Consider the following 19103-nt stretch of genomic DNA (forward strand, 5'->3'; position numbering starts at 1 on the left):
AATTTATACAATGTGAACCTCTAAGGAAGAAAGGATGAAATCTGGAAGTGGCAAGGAAGAGAAATGAGTCTCAAGAAGACGTAGGGATTTAAATAATGGCCAAGGTCACATAGACTTTAGAAGTCCAAATGGAAAGGTTGTTAATTAGTACTTACTTTTTGAAGAGGCTATCTTGGCTTGTTTGATGAAGACTTAAGAACTCTGAACTATGTCATAACTACCCATGATTTCAGAGTTCGGGTGATGAAGCATGTTACCCACCTCCTGACACAGAGGTGATGGACTCAATGTACAGATTGAGATTTATATATTTTTAAATGTAGCTAATGAGATAAATTTGTTTGGCTTAACTATAAATATTTGTCACAGGAGATTTTTTTTCAGTTGTTTAGCATGTCAACCATTTTTATAAGCCATGCCATCCACAAATTGGATAAACATGAAATACATTTGATAAGCATTTTGTTACAAATAACATTTTAAGGGATCGTGTATTTGTTTGAATGGTTAATTTTGATTGGTAGATATCAATCCCTTTACAATTTAGTATTTGGATTTGAAAATTTCGTTGATTCATTAATTTAATCTGGAGTTTAACCTCAGAACTATTTGGTTTCTTAAACATTTCTTTCATTTTTAATGGAGAATGAGAAATGAGGTAGAGAATCCCCTTCGATAAGGAGAGAACAGAAGGAATCACAATGAGGCAGGACAATTTTGAATGTTACATATTGAATCTATACTTAAAAAGAAAAGAAAAAGAAAAGCAAACTCTATATAATGGAGATTTACAGCTTCATGTACAATTCTCTTCTATTCTATAACACATATAAAAATATTCATTTTACTTAGTGTTTGTTGAATACAGAATTTTTTAGGTAGAGGAAAAAAAAGAAAAAACATTTTTACTTCCCCAGTTGGAACCCCAGTTGGCCCAAGTTTGGAAACCCATAGGGTTGAAAATAATCTTATCTGGTCAGTTTCCAAGTTCCGTCAATTCTATCTCCATGATATTTTCTTGCATCTCTCTTCCCTTGTCTGTACTTACATTCCCAAGATCCTCATCTAGGACTTCATCAATTTGCATTCAGATTATTGTAATGCTTTCCTAATCCACCTCTCTGCTTTCAGTCTCTCCCTTCTATAACCCGTTTTCTATTTTCTGACCAAAAAAAAATTTTTTAAGAAATTCTTCTTTAGGTGCAGGTTTTTCCATGAGATGCTCCTCTTCAAAAACATTCAATGGCTCCCTGTTGCCTCTAGGTTAAAATATAAATCCCTCAGACTTTCGATTTTAAGACTACCATCAATCTACTTTTCCAGATAAGTCTCATATCATATACACCTTTCCCCCAACCCTGACACACACACATACATATGCTTTCCCACTTTTTAAACTCTGCATTTCAGTCAAGACAGACACCTAATTGATTATCAATTGCCTGCTTTTGTGCATTCTCATAAGTCATCCTCTCCACTTGGAATCCATTCCTTTTTCAACTATACTTTTCCCAGAATCCTCACTTAGCTTCAAAGCTCTGTTTAGAGGTCATCTCTTCTGCCAGGAAGAATGATGATCCAAGTTATATTGTTTAATTTATTGAATAATAATTCTGATTATATTAATTATTTTGTTTTCTACCTAATGATTCATTTCTTTTATACTCTCTTGCAGGTGTCTTCCAGAATCTCCAAGATGGTTGATTTCTCAAAATAAAAATGCAAAGGCCATGAAAATTATTAAGCATATTGCAAGAAAAAATCAGAAATCTCTGCCAACCTCTCTTCAGGTAGTTTCTGTATCTTACCTAGAGAAAAGTGGGAAAAGAGATGGGAGGAAATAGTTATCATATGTGCTCATAGCAGTTACAAGCCAGGAGGTATGGAATCATAAAAGTCATTATTCAATCCTCTTATTGTATAGATGGAGCAATAGAGGAGATGTATCCTGCAGCCAAGGTCCCTCAGCACATTAATTAATCCCCAGATGGTTCCAGAGGACAAAGTGAGGCAGGTGATTTTGCACAGCCCTCCCTCACTTAAAATCATCTCACTTGCATATCATGACACCATTTCCCTGAAGTCATGGTCCTCTTTCAAAATGAAGGTCAAGCAAGATGCTAAACATTAGGGGAACACCACACACACACACCAAAAGACAAAAACAGAACCTATTATCCAGGCACTTTTATCTCTGGTGTTTTGTCCAGTGTCTGGCATATAGTAGGTGCTTAATAAACGCTTACTAAGTGATCTACATACTAAGAGCAGAAACTTATGTACATACAAATGTACACATGGTGTTAAAGGAAAGTAATGTCAGAGGTTGCTAGATGGCACAATAGATAGAGCCCCTGGAGTCAGCAGACCTGAGTTCAAATTTGAACTTAAATACTTACTAGCTGTTTGACCATGGGCAAGTCACTTAACCCTAAAAAAAAAATCATGTCAGAAGGAAGGCACTGAAAACAAGAGGAGCCAGTAAACGCTACCCTGACCTCAGTCCCCAAAGAAAGGATGATTTGAATTGAGTTTTAAAGGAAAGCAGGGAAACTAAGAGGTAAAGGTGAAGGAGGAACATTGTTGGCATGGAAATTTAGGACTACAGAAGCAATCTGGAGATTGAAGGAAAAGCAAAATGACGTTTTTATATCAGAAAGTTCCTGGAGTAAAAGGAAAGCATATAAAGATAGGAAGAGTTGTGAAATGTTATGAATGCCAAACACAGGATTTTTTTATAAGATCATGGAGATAATAGAGAGCTACTGGAGTTTATTGAGAGAGGAATGAGAAGAAATATAGTCATAGCTACACAATAGGGAAATAATTATGATAATATTTACATCTAATACGTCATTATGTTATAATATTATTATAAGTAGAGCATATGATATAATAGTGAATTTATGTAGTGCTTTATGCTTTGCAAGTGCTTTACAAATATTTTCTTACTTTATTTCCACAAAAACTGGAGAAGTAGGTGCTTTTACTATCCCATTTTAAATATAAGAAAAATTGAGGCAAATGGAGATTAAGTGACTATGGGTTTGAGACGGGATTCAACCTAAATCTTACTAACTCTAGGACTAGTACTCTGTCCACCACAACACCTTCCTGCCATCTGAAAATCATTTTGTCAACTGAATAGTCAGTAGAGTTCATTAGAGGCAGATTCGAGAGACTTAAGATAGAGGGAATAATTTAAAATCTGTTGTCAAGGACAGAGGTGATGAAAAGCTCTTCTTACTAAATGGGAAACTCTGGGCTAGTTACTTAACTTGTCTGCCTCAGTTTCCTCGATGGTAAAATGGTGATAATAATAGCGCCTACTTCCCAGGATTATTGTGAGGATCAGATGAGATAATATTTACAAAGTACTTAGCATGGTGTATATATTCTGCATTTCTTGGCCCACTTAAACAGAATTACACAAAGGATCTGTGATTCGATTGGTTTGAGGAACTCTCCCCCCCCCCCATCACAAGCCATTTGTAAGTTAGTAGAAAAGTCTTAAGGAATGACTGAGGCACAAAGAAACTGGCTTTAGTGACTCGCTGTGAGTCACATAATCAGTACATGTGAGAGGCAGAATTCAATCCTTGCTCTTTCTGACTCCAAACCCAGAGTTTATTGCATCTTTTAAATGGAATATACTGAAGAACCAGTGTTATTAATAATAATATTTATGTGGGGTTTTATAAGGTTTACAAAGCTCTTTACAAATATTATTTCAATCTATTCTCACAACCACCCAGGGAAATAGGTGCTATTTATTTTTACAAATGAGGAAACTAAGCCAAGAAAAGATTGGTGCATTCCTAGATCCACACAATCATTCTCTCAGAAGCTGGATTTGAACTCATGTCCATTGCTCGATCTATTTAGCTGCCATATATGTTTATGAATTTAAGGGATTCATCAAGAACATCAATTTTTGTTAAGAATACGAGGAAAAGATGTTTAAATAAATAAGAATAATAATAAAAGAATACAGAAATACACTCATAGCCAATAGAGATAGAGTGGTCTATTCTGCTCCCAAATCAAATGGTTTCATCCTGCCCAGTCTTGCCTCATCAGATATAAGGCTGTTGTCAGCCAATTCACCTATTACAATCAACCCTCCTACCCTCCATCCACCATCACAGCATTATGGATTAGAAGAGAAAGAAACCTTGGAGGTTCTTCCCAATATGTGCCCAAGTGTGAAGCATCTGAGGCCAGATTTGAATTCAGGTCCCTGATCCACTGGGTCACCTAGCTGTCCCCTTCCAGCATTTTATAAAGGAAGAACACGGAAGCCTATTTCCAAGATCTCTCAGACTATGACATAGCTGAAATTGGACCCAAGGCCTCTGACTTCAGAAGCATTGTTTTTTCATTCATTCTTTCACTCTAAGCCCTTTCTCCCCATCTACCTCTAGGCTTTTCAATCATTTCAGTCTTATCCGACATGCCATGATTCCATCTGGATTTTCTTGACAAAGACACTGAAAATGATTTGCCATTTCTTTCTCCAGTTTATTTTACAGATAAGGAACCAAGGCAAATTGGGTTAAATAACTTGCCCAGAGTCACATAGCTAGTAAGTATCTGAGTCTGAATTTTAACTCATGATTCCCTGACTCTGGGCCCAACACTCAGTCCTAGATACCTCAACTAGTCTGCTGTGGGTTTGGAACAAAACCAAACCAATCAAAGATTATTTTATTCTAAGATAAAAATAAATAGTCTTTGTATGAAAAACCAAATAGCACTTCTTAGCAGCACTCAAGCTTTAGAGCACAGGTTTGTGGCAACAAACAAACAAACAAAACAAACAAAAAAAGTGGCCTTTTTGGCTGATCTCTGGGTTCTTGGTTACTAGCATGACCAACAATGTGATTTCATGGCAAAAGTTAATTTGGAATCATAGGATCATAAGCATTAAGTTTGAATCTTACTTCAGGTTCTTTTTAACTATGTCACTGTGGTTAAGTCATTTGAACTCTCTGGTCCTCAGTTTATAGATATAGAGATAATAATATTCATTCTATTTCCCCCTAAAGAGTCATAAGAAAAGTATTGGGGAAACTTAAAGCTTTATGAGGAGTTGTAATTCCTATTTATGTGATTTCCAGAGAGGTGTGGTAATACATTCCAATCCACTAAATACTCACAAACAAAAACCAAAAAACTGCCTCTGCTAGTCTAATGAGACAATATGCAAACAATTATGTACAAACAGTGCAAGTAGATAAGGCAGTGGACAAAGGTTGAGTTTAGAATCAGGAAGATTCATCTTATCTGAGTTTGAATCCCATATCAGATATACTAGGACCCTATTTGCCTCAGTTTCCTCATCTGGAAAATGACCTGGAGAAGGAAATGGCAAACTACCCCAGTATCTTTGCCAAAAAAAAAAATAATAATAATAAAAAAAAAAAAAACAAGCAAAAACAAATGGGATCATGAAGAATTGGACACAACTAAAAACAAGTGTAACAACAACAAAAGAGAAATTTTTCTATCCGTATTCCTCATTTTTTTCACTAAGGTCATAATGCAATTTTTTCATGTTATTTAGGAACACTAACATCATGCACTAACCATTATGTCATCTTCACATATTCTTTTTATTCTCAGAGCCTTAAACCTGATGAAGAAGCCAGTGAAAAGATGAATCCTTCTTTTCTTGACTTGGTCAGAACACCTCAGATAAGGAAGCATACTTTGATCTTGATGTACAACTGGTAAGAAGTACCAGGAGGCATTAGTCTCATGATTTCAATTTTTGCTGGGTGAGGAAGGGGAGAAAGGGCAGGGGAAGTGGAGCTTGCATTCATGCAGGGAATTCCTGGTATGAGGATGGCTGTAGTGATAATTATCTTTCATTCTAGAAGAGGACCAATTGAATTGAAATTCCGTTCACTGATGAACTTTAGCCATTCATCTAGAACTTATCAACTTATAGAGTTTCTTAGTGGTCTGAGAATTTAAATGACCAGTTATGTGGCTAGTAGCTATCAAAAAGAGGACTTTAACCCATATATTCCTGAGTTCAAGACCAGACCTTCCCTGCCCCTTGTATTTCATTATTCATGGAAATACAGCAAAAAAAAAAAAATCTATCTGGATGAATCCCGATTTTCCACACCAACCAATTCAAAGATTAATAAATGGCTTTAAATGCAACTGTGCATTTCATTTATATTACCTTATTACATCTGATTATGACCAGATAATATTGAAGTTATTTGCATGCCCAAAGCACAAACCAAATAATGATTATTTGCACATTGTTTCCCCCTTTAGAATGCATGCTCATTGAAGGTCAGACTGTTTTTTGCTTTACTTTATATTCCTAGCTTTTAGAAGGTGTCTGGGACAAAAAAATAAAAAATAAAAACAACAACAAAAAAACAAGAAACCTAACAATAGAAAGAAGTGCAAAGATTTTTTTAAAAATAGTTTACCCTAATTTCTCCTATTTGTGCAAATACACTTTAGATACAAATAATTACAAACAGATATTATGTTTTAAAAAAAAATTTTCATTCTACAATTTCTGTTTTCTTTCCCTTATGGATAAAAAAAAAGTGCATCAATTGCTACAGCTTGGTCCTTAGAAGTATTTTTAAAATTGTATTATGCTTATTAATCAAATGATTGATTGATGACAGGGTCAGGTTGTCCAGAAGGGAATAGGTAGCAAGGAAAAAGGCATTGTGAGACTAAAAACAAAAGATATATATATAATCATGGGTAATCAAGTGGTTTCCAATATTTTAAAATTAAAGACAATTTTTATTAGTTCATTAATATACTGTAAGGCAACAGTTCTTAAAGTGTGGTCCAGAGAATTCTGGTGGTCTCTGAAACCCTTTCAGAGTCTGCAAATTCAAAAATTAGTTTTCATAATATAATTTACATAAGGAAAAACTCTTTGGACAAATCTGCAACAATTGTTAATAATATAAAGATACTGGGAACAAAAGTTTGAGAACCACTGCTGTAAAGAGCAACATAGAATTCCCTGGAAACAAAGAAAGCCCAAGGAAATTTATTTATTTGCAAGTCAGTTGAGATTAAGTGACAGCAAATGTCTGAGTCTGCATTTGAACTCAGGTCCTCCTGATTCCAGATCTGGTGCTCTATCCACTGCAATATCTAGGTGCCCCAGGAAATTAAAAAAAAAACAACAAACAAAAAAAAACACTGACAGAATAAGATGAACAACAACTGGTCCCTCTCTCTGGCCATTTGTCTCATCACACTTACCCTTTGATTAATTTACTCACTTAAATTTAATTAATTCTCAAAATTCACCAATAAAACCAAAGGTCATGAGAATTTAGTTTTAATTTTTTTTTCTGGGACGTTGATAACAGAAGAATTCTAAATTATTTCTTCCTTCCATTTCTAACAATTATGACAGTTTCACATTTTACACAATAGATAACTAAACTATTTTTAAAGTATAATTAGTAATATTGTGATAAACTAGACCAAAAAGATGGGTTTATGTTAATCTGTGGTTAATAGGATGCATATTATTAATAGAAGGAAATTACAAACATAGGCCACAATCATTGCGAGTTTACTAAAAATCATATTGATAGAATTAGAAATTAATTGGTAGAATTAGAAGAATTTTCTGGTTGATCATAGTCACAGAACCAGAGAATGCTAGGCTCAAAGGGACCATGGAGGTCATATAGTCCAGCTGTGCACAAGAAGGAGATTGAGGAGAAGCCAGGAAGAGAGAAAAGGCAGAAAGTTGTGAGTGTGTGTGTGTGTGTGTGTGTGTGTGTGTGTGTGTGTGTGTGTGTGTGTGAAGGGACAATTTCTCAGCCTCTTAGCAACCTGAAATGGACTTTTCTGTGTCTTGTGACACTCCTGTTGGTTTTCAGGATAGTCACATGAGAGATAATTCATGTTTAATCTGCCTTTGAAGAAGGAAAAACTTGTGGGGATGGGTAAAGCACTCTACAAACTTTAAGCATATATAGTTTTTAAGCACATGCAGTTATGCCTTCTATGTCACAACTTTCCTGATTGCAGTTGCAATTTATCACAGGTCAGCATAAGAAATTAAATGGACTTCTGGGGAGCTTTGTGGAAGTGGTGGATGACATGCAAAGGCCAGCAGAGGACATAGAGCCCATTACCAAATATTTCATCCAAATTTTATAATAGCAAGCTATAAACAGCCCATAAAAGAAAAAGAAAAAATTCCAATTTTTTTTCTCTGGTATGAAAGGAGGGTCAAAAAAATTTTACACAGATTTTCCAGATCACAGAGGCACTGTGTCCCTATCCCACTATGATGTAGAAGGAATGACAGTATTATAAACTTTTCAGCGGTGGGATAGCAGTTCTAGATCTGTGATTTTACTGGTAAAGGGAATTTCCCTCTCCTAAATGCACATCAACAACTCTTTTGTAGGCATACAATTGTTATTATTATCTAATAATTCCCAATGATAAAATTATAGAGAGGAATCAATAATAAAGTGATAGATGAAAGTGACATGATCAGCTCAACTTTTAGAGTAACTCTTTTTTATTTTTGTTGTCTTTTTTGTTTTTTGGATCATTTTGTGATTCACTGAAAAATCCAAAAACTACATAGAGGAAAGCAAAAAGTCACATATTTACTTTTTTATTGAAGCTTTTTATTTTCAAAACATATGCAAGGATAATTTTTCAACATTGACCCTTGCAAAACCTTGTGTTCTAATTTTTCACTTCCCTTCCCCCCACCCCCTACCCTAGGTGACAAGTAATCCAATATAATCACACATTTACTTAACAAAGTGGCTAGGGAGGGAGCTTCAGCCATTGACTGAAATGAAATACAGGGGCTTTCTCCAATTTTCACAGATGACTGAGTAGTGCCTCAATTAAGAATGAACTTTGTGCTATATATTTTAATGGCCAACAGGAACTCTTAAACTGATAATCTGGAATTTTAAGAAAGAATACATAGTTACATAGGCACATTTCATTAGAGTGTATATCCAGGGAATTTTTTAAAGGTGAATTTTAATAGAATATTCAATCATAAAAGGTTTTTAATTTTTTTTGTTCATTGAACTAAAGAAGTATAAAATTAATTTCTTTTTCAAATTTAAAATGTTCCTTTAAAATACAAATTTACATTTGTTGGACATATCAGGGTATTCTTGGTCATCTCTAGCACCCCCACGTATCCAGGAAGAGTAGGCTTGTCTTTATTTGATTCTATGGATCCTCTCCCTTGACCCTACCCCAGCAGCTAGGTGGCACAGTGGATAGAGAGCATGACCCAGATAAAACCACCCCAATTTCCCCACATTGGATGCCTCACTCCCTCCAGGACCCCCAGAAGACTGCCCTGTGTCCATCATCCTCCCTGATCACCCAAGCACCATGTGAGTATCTCCCCTTCAATAAAGCTTGCTTGCAGTACTTTTTTTTCTTTATTTTCTCATGCATGAGAGGTTTGTCTGATATTCCTCCTTTACGGGTAGCAGTTCTCTCAGAAGTATGAATTGTAGTCCAAGGCTGTGAACAGCAATTCAGGAACCACAGCTAATTTCCAAGTCTGTTACTTTGGGAATTGAAAGAGCAAGGACCGAATCATTGACTAATCATTTTTCACTTGTGTCTGACTTGTGATGACCCTATTTGAGGTTTTCTTGGCAAAGATACTAGACTGGTTTGCCATTTACTTCTCCAGCTCATTTTACAGATAAGGAAACTGAGTCAATCAGTCACTAGTATCTGAAGCCAAATTTGAATTCATGAATTCAGGAGTCTTCCTGACTCCAATCCTGGAGTTCTGCCCACTGTACTAACTAGCCATCTGAGTGCTAAATAAAGAACCTCTAAACATCAGGACCCCTTCCTTATCCCAACACGGGGCAATGACTAAGGGCTCTGCCCCAGATCTCACGTCCCCTCCTGACAACAACCTAGGTAACATAAAGGAAATTGCCCTTTCTCCGTTCAAGACTTCACTATTCCAAATCTCCCCAAGTCTGCTTTAAGACAATAGACCATTGGTTAAGACCTCTGTTAAAATAGGAAATGAGAAAGTTTTGTCTTTGAGTCCCAGCTTTACTACTTCTTAGCTATGGGTGAATAGCTTCAGTTCCCTGGGTCTTCCTTACGTATTGAAGGAGTCATACTACATGATCCCCAAAGTGTTTTCCAATTGTGTTCCTTTAATTCTAAGATCATTTGAGGCATTGAGCCTAGAAAACAACTTTGCAAAAAAAAATTTGTTAGTTTTGCTACTTCTCTGATTCATTTTACAGATATGCAAACTGAGGCAAATGGGATTAAGTAATTTACCCAGGCACTAAGTGTCTGAGACCAGATTTGAACTCAGGAAAATAAGTCTTCCTCACAGCCTCGTGCTTTATCCACTGTGCCACCTAACTGCCCAAAATTATTGTTATTACTACAAAATTTATTACCCTCAAATACAAAAGACACCTGTTTTAAGCACTTATCGTGGGATTGGGGGAAAGATAAAACTAGACTTTCCTTCTCTACTATATATATTTTTTTCCAGTGAAAAAGAATGGTATTAATTTCAATTAAACATTTTTCTGTACAAGAGGTGTGTGTCATTAAGTAAAGAATTTTTTCTTTGTTTTTCCTAGACCATCAGGAAATAATGAAGAGATAATCTTCAGTTAATTTATCAAAAAGAGTTTTTAACCTATTTCTGATTCTTTCCTTTGCTAAGGTTCACAAGTTCTGTGCTTTATCAGGGCCTCATCATGCACATGGGACTTGCCGGTGGGAATATCTATTTGGATTTCTTCTATTCGGCTCTGGTTGAGTTCCCAGCTGCTTTCATCATTATCGTCAGCATTGATCGCATTGGTCGGCGCTACCCTTGGGCTGCAGCAAATATAGTGGCTGGGGCAGCCTGCCTCGTCTCAGCTTTTCTTCCTAATGGTGAATTTGAGAGACACTTTTTAGTTTGCCAAGAAGGCCATTATGTTCAGTTCTTTGAAATCTGACACAATGCAGATGTTGTAAACATTGGGGAAAAAAACTAGCATTTATTAGTAATAAGCATGATGATGATGATGACAATGAAGAAAATAATGAAAAATATTAGAATGAAGTAATAATAATAACAACATTGGTATATATAGTATAAATTAAGAATTAGACTTGTTCAGTTGTTTTTCAGTCATGTCTGATTCTTTGTGACCCCATCTGGCATTTCCTTGGCAAAGATACTGGAGTTGTTTGCTATTTCCTTCTCCAGCTTAATAATGGATCCCAACCTTCATGGAACTTAAGTGTGAATTTCCAATTAATCTGATAACCTTATAGGATGGTAGCTTTTTTTAGGAATTTTTAAAAGCATTTCCCTATCTAGGGGACTTACTGACACTTCCTCAGATGAGGAAACAGAAGCAAAATGGGTAAAGTGACTTGCCCTGGTACACAGCTAGCAGGTGTCTGAGACCAGATTGAACTCATGATGATGAATCTTCCTGATTCCAAGCCCAGTGCTCCACCAACTATACCATAGCATCCTTTTCAGGATAAGAACATAAACCCTAGATTGCTATAATCAGCAGGAGCAAGCAATGTTAAGAGATTAAGGAGGTACAAAAAGTTAAAGCAGTGTAGATTTAGAATTGAAAAGGTCCTTAGAGGTCTTCTCATTCACTCCCTCATTTTACAGTTAAATAATCTGAAACTCACAATAATTGAGTTGTTTGATCAAGATCACATAGGTAGTAAATGATAGACCCCTAACTCAAATTCAAGACTTCTGATGGTAAATTCGATCTTCTTTATATATTTCCTCAAAGAAGATAAATTTGCTGAGAAACTATAGAATTAATCATTCTCTTACCCTTTTGTAGCTTACAGTTTGTAATGATCACATGCAAAGTAGAATACCAAAGGACTGAGTTTAAGAAAATGAAAGGTGGGGGCAGCTGGATGGTGACATGGATAGATCACCCAACAGGAAGTCAGGAGGACTTGAGTCCAAATCCAGTCTCCCACACTTAATAGCTGTGTGACTCTGGGTGAGTCACTTAACCCCAATTGACTCACACATAAAAAAAAAATGGAAGAAAGAAAAAAGAAAAGAAAATGAAAGGCCATTTGAACAATATGGAAGTTTATTGGGCAGCCACTACCTGCCCAAAATTTTTCTAAATGTGTGTATGAATCATACAAAGGTGTGGCTCTCCCCATAGTTTGCCTTCTTCCCAAGAGTCTGAGTCAGTTCATTCTAGGGACAGCTTTTGGGGCCAAGAATCAGTTGAGACAAAACAATTTATTGCTGAGCCATCAAAGGGTCAGTAAGTCCTCTAGATAAGGAAGTGCTTTTAGAAGTTCCTAAGAAGAAAAAAAAAAAAAAAAAAAAAAAAAGAAGTTCCTAAGAAAAGCTACCATGATATAAGGTTACTAGGTTAACAGGAATTCATATATTGACTAGATTGTAAAAGTTGGAATCTGGATTAATAGAACTTCGTTATCTACTCTGGAACCAGCATTGCTTTAGTTCTCTATACATAGAAAGGTGTTTATTAATATTTGTTGATTTGGATTAAATTAGAACAAAATGGAATTGAGAATTTTCTGAAAGCCTGTTATTTAGAAAAGTTAACATTATTCCAAACCTGATTCCAGAAATATAGACAATCTGGTCATTAAATGCCATCTATAAGATTATATGGTATCCTGACGGTAAGCTTAAATATTTTTCTCATTCCAATCCATATTTTGAAATTTTTTCCTCTAGATCTAATGTGGTTAAAAGTTACAGTTGCATGCCTGGGCAGAATGGGGATTACGATGGCCTATGAAATGGTTTGCCTGGTCAATGCTGAATTATATCCCACATTTATCAGGTAAGTGAAATTTGTTCAGCATGAAGAATGTAATTGAAATGACCAGAAATGTTTGCTAATTGATGCAATGGCCACCACAGAAAAACAGCACAGCCCTTGTGTTTGAGCGAGGTCATAAGGAGCAAAGTGTCCTAAGATCAACACTTGTACAACTTACAAATGCAAATTGCAGATAAAATACAAAGAATATGGAAGGAAAATCAAGAATATTTGGGATAAGACTTCAAAATCCTCAGGAATGTCAAATTACAAAAGGGAAGATCAGCTTGAAGAGCTAATGAACTGAAAAGTCCTATAGATCAGAGACCTCTCAGAATTAAGGTTGCTTAAGCATTTGAGCCTTCATTGAAAAAGAAAATTGCATTGTTTTTCCCTTGAAATTCTGAGTAAAAATTATCATATGAGATGACAGAGTAAACCAATCATTTTTTTTCTTAAGCTTTGAAAAAAATTTTATCAGTTGCCTAAAGTGAAAAAGAAAAATCTGAGTTGTTTTCAGATGTAGTTCGAGGATTTTGAGCTACCATATTTTACACTATTAAACATTTCTATTTTTAGGAATCTTGGCGTAATGGTCTGCTCTTCAATGTGTGATATCGGTGGAATTGTGACACCGTTCCTTGTCTACAGGTTGACTGATATCTGGCATGAACTCCCCCTAGTGGTTTTTGGTAAGACTTAAATCTTGTTCTTTGCAGAATGGGGGGAAAAAATTGTCCAAAATGTATTTTCTAAATACCTTGTTTATTCCAGCAGAGAATAAAGACTATACAATTATCTCCTAATAGTAAAGAAATGGGGAAAATAAGAATGATATTTACAAATGACCTCGAAATTTTATTTTTGTCAATAGCTTCGTCTTCTTTCCTTACCAATCATTTCATCAAAACTGCTAAAAGGCAAATTGTCTTCCTCCTTACCCTCTAAAATCCAGCAAAAGGGGCTCAGTTACTGTTCCTTATACATTGTGTTCTATCTCCTACCTCTGAACTTTTGGACTAACTGTTCACCATGTTTAAAATACTAAAACCTTCAATTTTTTTTGCCTTTTGGAAATCCTACTGTCTTTATTGCTAATAATGCAAAATGAACATAATGTAATTTGAGAGAAACAAGAACAAAATGGGAAAGTGTAAAAAAAAAAAGGATATTATAATTAAAAGAACCTAGTACAGAATTTGGAATTAGTATAGATTTGAAGACTAAATATTATGACAGAGACACAGTCTTTTCTATCATTCTTCTATGTTGCCCCTTAAATTATTCCTGGCTTATAACCATTTAGAATAGTGCTATTGTCTGATTCCTCTGGATCTTCATGCAGATCATGTCCACTTATTAGAGGGATTCCCAAGGATCTATTCTGGATCCTCTTTCTCTTCTCTCTCCATACTGTGTCATATGGGGATCTCATCAACCTCTTCAATTATCATCTCAAAGCAGATCGTTTTCGGATTTAATTTTTTCCATACTCCACGCTCTCTCCTGATTTCCAGTCTCACATCACAATTACCTATTAGATATTTTGAACTGAACATCACGTAGACATCTTAATACCAACATGTCTAAAACAGAACTTATTTTCTTTCCCCCTCAAAAACTGTCCCTTCTTCATTACTGCCTTATTATTGTTAAGGGAGTCATCAATCTTCCAGTCATTCAAGTTTGCAAACTGAGTGTCATCCTTGACCCCTCACTTTTCCATACTAGTGAATCAACATTTATTTCAACGATTGCTATTAACCAGACATTGTAATAAGTGCTGATATGCAATATGAAAAAGTAATTGCAAATATGAAAAAAAATCAGTCTCTATCGTTAAGTAACTGGGAGAAGACAATACCCAAAAGAAAATTAGGAAATTGAAGGGGGAGGTACCCAGCTTGGGGATACAACAGAAAATTCCAAAAGAGTGAAAGTGGGTGGGAAATGAAGAAATGACTGACTTGGCCAATTTCCTTAACTGGAGCCTTGGGGTAAAGCTCTCCACTTTGTCCAATAGAGGGGTCCCAAGGCAAAGGACACTGATGACTTGTGAACCATCACCATAATATAGGCCCCATCACCTTCCATATAGACTATTATAATAGTCTTTTGGTTGATTTTCTTGTCTCAAGTCTCTCCCTACTCTAGTCCATCCTTCACTCAGTTGCCAAAATGATCTACCTAAAGCAAAGGCTTGAGCTTATAGCCTGCTTTCCCCTGCCCATTTCAGTCAACTCCATTGGCTTTCTATTAGCTCCAGAATCAAATATAATGTCTTTGCCTAGCTTTTAAATCTCTCCACCACCTGACCCATTTCTACCTTTCCAATCTTCTTCTATTACATTGTTTATTTTTTTCTGTTCCTTGTACAAACCATTCCATTTCCTAATTTTCTTCTCATTGGCTCTCCCTGATGTCTGAATGCCCTTTGTCCTTTACTCTACCTCCTGGCTTTATTTAAGCCTCAGCTAAAATCTCACCTTTTAAAAAGGCTTCTAGTCCCTCTCAAGGTTAGTGCTATTCCTTTGAGATTATCTCCAATTCCCCTGTATGTGTCTTGTATGTATATAGTTATTTATATGTTGTCTTCTTCCATTAGAACATGAGCTCCATAAAATCACAGACTGTTTTACCCTTAATATCCTCAGCTTTTAACACAGTACTGGACTGTGTTTGTTTGATACATCTTGCTGACTTGTTTACTTGATAATTCATCATTTTTGCCACCAGTGATTTACTAACATCAAAAATTCTCAATAATATGGACTGACTGACTGGTTAAGGATGACCTTTAATTCAGTTTTCAAAAGTTTCTTTTTCCTGTAAGGAATTTTTATTGTGCATAGTTTTAGTATCAGTATCATATTTATGAAGGAAAATAGAGTAACTAGTGGTTGTAAAAGAATCTGTAAATAGTGTGGGACAATGGTTTAAAAAAACCAAGTTAGCTCTAATTATAGAACACCACATTCTTTAGTCCTTAATGGGTCTGCACATGTGTAGCTTGAATTCTGACTGTGTATGTTTAACTTGTAGCTGTGATTGGCTTAATCGCTGGAGTATTAGTAGTGATGCTACCTGAGACCAAAGGGATGGCCTTACCTGAAACCATTGAAGAAGTTGAAAATATGCAGAGGTAATGTGCCAAGGCTCCTAAAGGAAACGGGAAACCCGAATCCAACATTGTTAGCAAGTTTTGCAATGGAATGTGCCTCAGACATTTCTATTGTTTGTATTTGGTCCAAATGTGCCAGGTTAACTCCAAGAATGTGAGGCTTTTTCCAGTTTTTAGCTCTTTAAGCCATTTTAAACAGTTTTTTTTTTTAAAAAAGCATAGAACAATCTAAAGCCTGAACTAGAAGAAAAATATTACAAAATCTGAGTTGGGCTTTAAAAGTCACCAACTTTGACCTCCCATTCAATTTAGGAATTCCTGAAGGTTTGTAAGTCAACTAGTCTCTGCTTAAACATTTCCATAGTTTTCATAGAAGTTTTCATAGCTGAGTTCTCAAAAGAAAAAATTAGGCATCTAGGTCTCAATAGATAGATATTATTTTGAGTTTGAATTTTTTTTTAATTCCAAGGAAGTTTCCTTCCCCCCTTGACCAATTTTTCTTATTCATATTAATTTTCTGTATTTCTCTTTTTAAATTTAATTTTGTTTCTGGTTCATTTGCTATCCAGTGCATAGATATTATTAATAAAAAAAAATGTGAGCCCAAACCATGGGGGGCCAGCAATGACCTGAACCAGTCCCTGAAATCTAAATCAACCAATTAAAAAAAATTTAATAGGGAGTAAACTATGCCAAAAGATAGTTATTTCTTATCCAGTGCCAAAAACTGTACTTAATATAATGGCTCACTCTCACTGAAGTGGATGATGATGATGAAACTAATTCTACATAAATTGACAAAGAAATTTTCTAGGATTTAAAAAAGAATCAGCACAATTGGGGGAAGTGGGAGAATCTAAACCTTTGATTTCATCAATGTGGGGTTCTCCCAATGGGGAGACTACTTCCACCTATGCAGATAATTAGTTTATTTGTAATTTATAGTCTTAGAAAGTCACCTAGGAGAATTAGCTAGTGTGTGTCAGAGACGATTTGAACCCTGGAATTCCTGACTTTGGGACCAGTCATGCTAACTCAAGCACAAAAGGCTTCATAGGAGGCAGCATGATGCAGTAGGAAACATATTAGATAGAAAGCCAGAGGATGTGGCTTCAAATTATAGCTTTGACACTTATTATCTGAATGACCTAAGCTAAATTAGGCTCTGTATTTCATTATGCTTAGAATGAGAGATCCAAACTGGATAATCTCTAAAATATCATTCTAATCTTAGAAATCTAACCAAGTCATAAGGTTTTTCTTATCTCTCTTGGTGAGAATTTCAGTCAACTGATTAATTCTTTCTAACACATGATCTGTGAATGATGAATATTTTTAAAGAATCTTTTGTCTATTAGGATGCACACGCCAGTCAAGCAGACTACTATGATGCACAGATATTAACCAAGTTCATTTTAATGGCTCCTATTTAAATTATATATAATAACTTTTCCTAAGAAATAATACTGAAGTTTTTGTTTTACTACATGGAATTTCTGCTTCAAAATGAGAACTCAATTATCACATGACCATAAATAAAGACATACCTAAAAGAAATTGCCAAAATAGAAACACACAGAAATTAGCAGGCCCTGTTGCAGGTTTTTAAATGCTTATTTGAATCGAATTACTCCCTTTTCGGATTAGAGGGCGTCTCCTTGGGACACTTTTATTTGGGTTTCACTTGAAGAACTAGTGACAGTAGAACATATCTGTGACCTCAATCTAATCTAAAGGGAAGTTTATAAACTCTCATCTATTTTCCTTAGTATGAAAGGGCTGGGTAAGGAGGCTTTGGGTTAATTCTGTAATCTAGATTAGAAAGGAATAGCAAGTGTCCTGTGTTTATTATTCATCAATTTCTTTGAATTTCTCTTTTGAGAATAGCAGTTCAGAATCCATTGTGGAATTCAATCTAACTGTACTCTTATTTTGGATCATTCTCCCTTTTCATTCATTCCTTTGATCTCTAATCTCCACATTATTTCTTTCTTCCCACTCGACTTTGTTTTGTCTCCACAGACAAAGAAAAAGTAAAGAGAAAATCATTTACCTCCAAGTCCAGAAACCAGAAGTTACACATAACTAAGAAGAAAGGAAATCACTCCCAATTATGACCTGCCTTTAAGACCCAAAACCTGGAAACAGAATTATTCACCCAACAAAACTCCATACAATCTTGCTTCCTTTCATACCTCCTAATCTTAGATTTATAGCTTAATAGAACTTGTAATGTTTTTGGTCCTGAGGACCAAGAGCTTAGAGTCAAATCTCTCTGGCTCTCTCCAGGTCCCAGCATTTCCAGGATAATAATTATCACTTTGTATAGGAATTGTTGCATCTTTGTATTTCTTTAATTGACTCCTTTCTCCATGGTTACTTGTACCCAGGAAACAATTAAAGTTATGGGGGGAAGTGGGAAAAAAAAACACAATAGTTTGTAAAAAAAAAAAAAAAAAGAGAGAGAGAGAGAGAGAGAGAGAGAGAGAGAGAGAGAGAGAGAATATGTTTTTCTGTTTGAAGAAAAATATCAAAATCAATGTCTGATTATCCACAATGGCTGAAAATATTTTTGACTGAGCCCTTCTATTACAATGAATAAGAAAATTTCCAAACACTGTACTTATGTTCTGTGGCATATTTGAATGCTGACTATGTAGTTAAGAAGAATTTAAAATAACAATATTGAGGAAGAATTAGTAATTAACTTTTGTCCTCGGACTGGATTATAATTGAGCAATACTGTACCAATGCTAACACATGCTTTCTTTAAAGATCTGGAAAGGGTCTGCAACACTTAGTCTGGACTTTCTTAGGATGACATCATTAAAGGTACACACATAGATTTTATTGGCTGCTAGAAACTGCAAAGACACATTTGTGTGTGTATGTGTGTGTGTGTGTGTGTGTTTTCTATACTTTCTTGCAAGACTAAGATGAAAATGCCATTGAGTTCAGCCAAGACTGAAAACGGTATTGATGCCATTTTGGAATAGAGAACACTGTTGTAGTAAATGTCAGAGCTGTATCTCTAAACCAGGACCTCTGGAGCCAATTCTAGTATTCTTTTTTTTCTATGTCTCAAAAAATCAAGTTGTTTGTACAAGGGATGGACAGTATAAAAGGTCAGGGCTAAATAG

The 19103-nt window shown here is 35.4% G+C and overlaps 1 protein-coding gene across 1 annotated transcript in view; it reads left to right on the top strand.

The window, feature by feature from the left end:
• LOC141565797 (solute carrier family 22 member 2-like) overlaps positions 1–18295 on the top strand; it is a 38790-nt gene extending 20495 nt beyond the window's left edge. Inside the window, exons 5-11 of the mRNA XM_074309386.1 lie at positions 1676–1790; positions 5626–5732; positions 10721–10935; positions 12755–12863; positions 13422–13534; positions 15885–15984; positions 17986–18295. Of these exons, the coding sequence (XP_074165487.1) occupies positions 1676–1790; positions 5626–5732; positions 10721–10935; positions 12755–12863; positions 13422–13534; positions 15885–15984; positions 17986–18052 (826 nt within the window). The 3' untranslated portion in view covers positions 18053–18295. The remainder of the gene's footprint in view (positions 1–1675; positions 1791–5625; positions 5733–10720; positions 10936–12754; positions 12864–13421; positions 13535–15884; positions 15985–17985) is intronic.
• Positions 18296–19103: the final 808 nt, after the last annotated feature.

This window comes from Sminthopsis crassicaudata, chromosome 4 (genome assembly GCF_048593235.1).
Source record: "Sminthopsis crassicaudata isolate SCR6 chromosome 4, ASM4859323v1, whole genome shotgun sequence".
Lineage (NCBI taxonomy): Eukaryota > Metazoa > Chordata > Mammalia > Dasyuromorphia > Dasyuridae > Sminthopsis > Sminthopsis crassicaudata.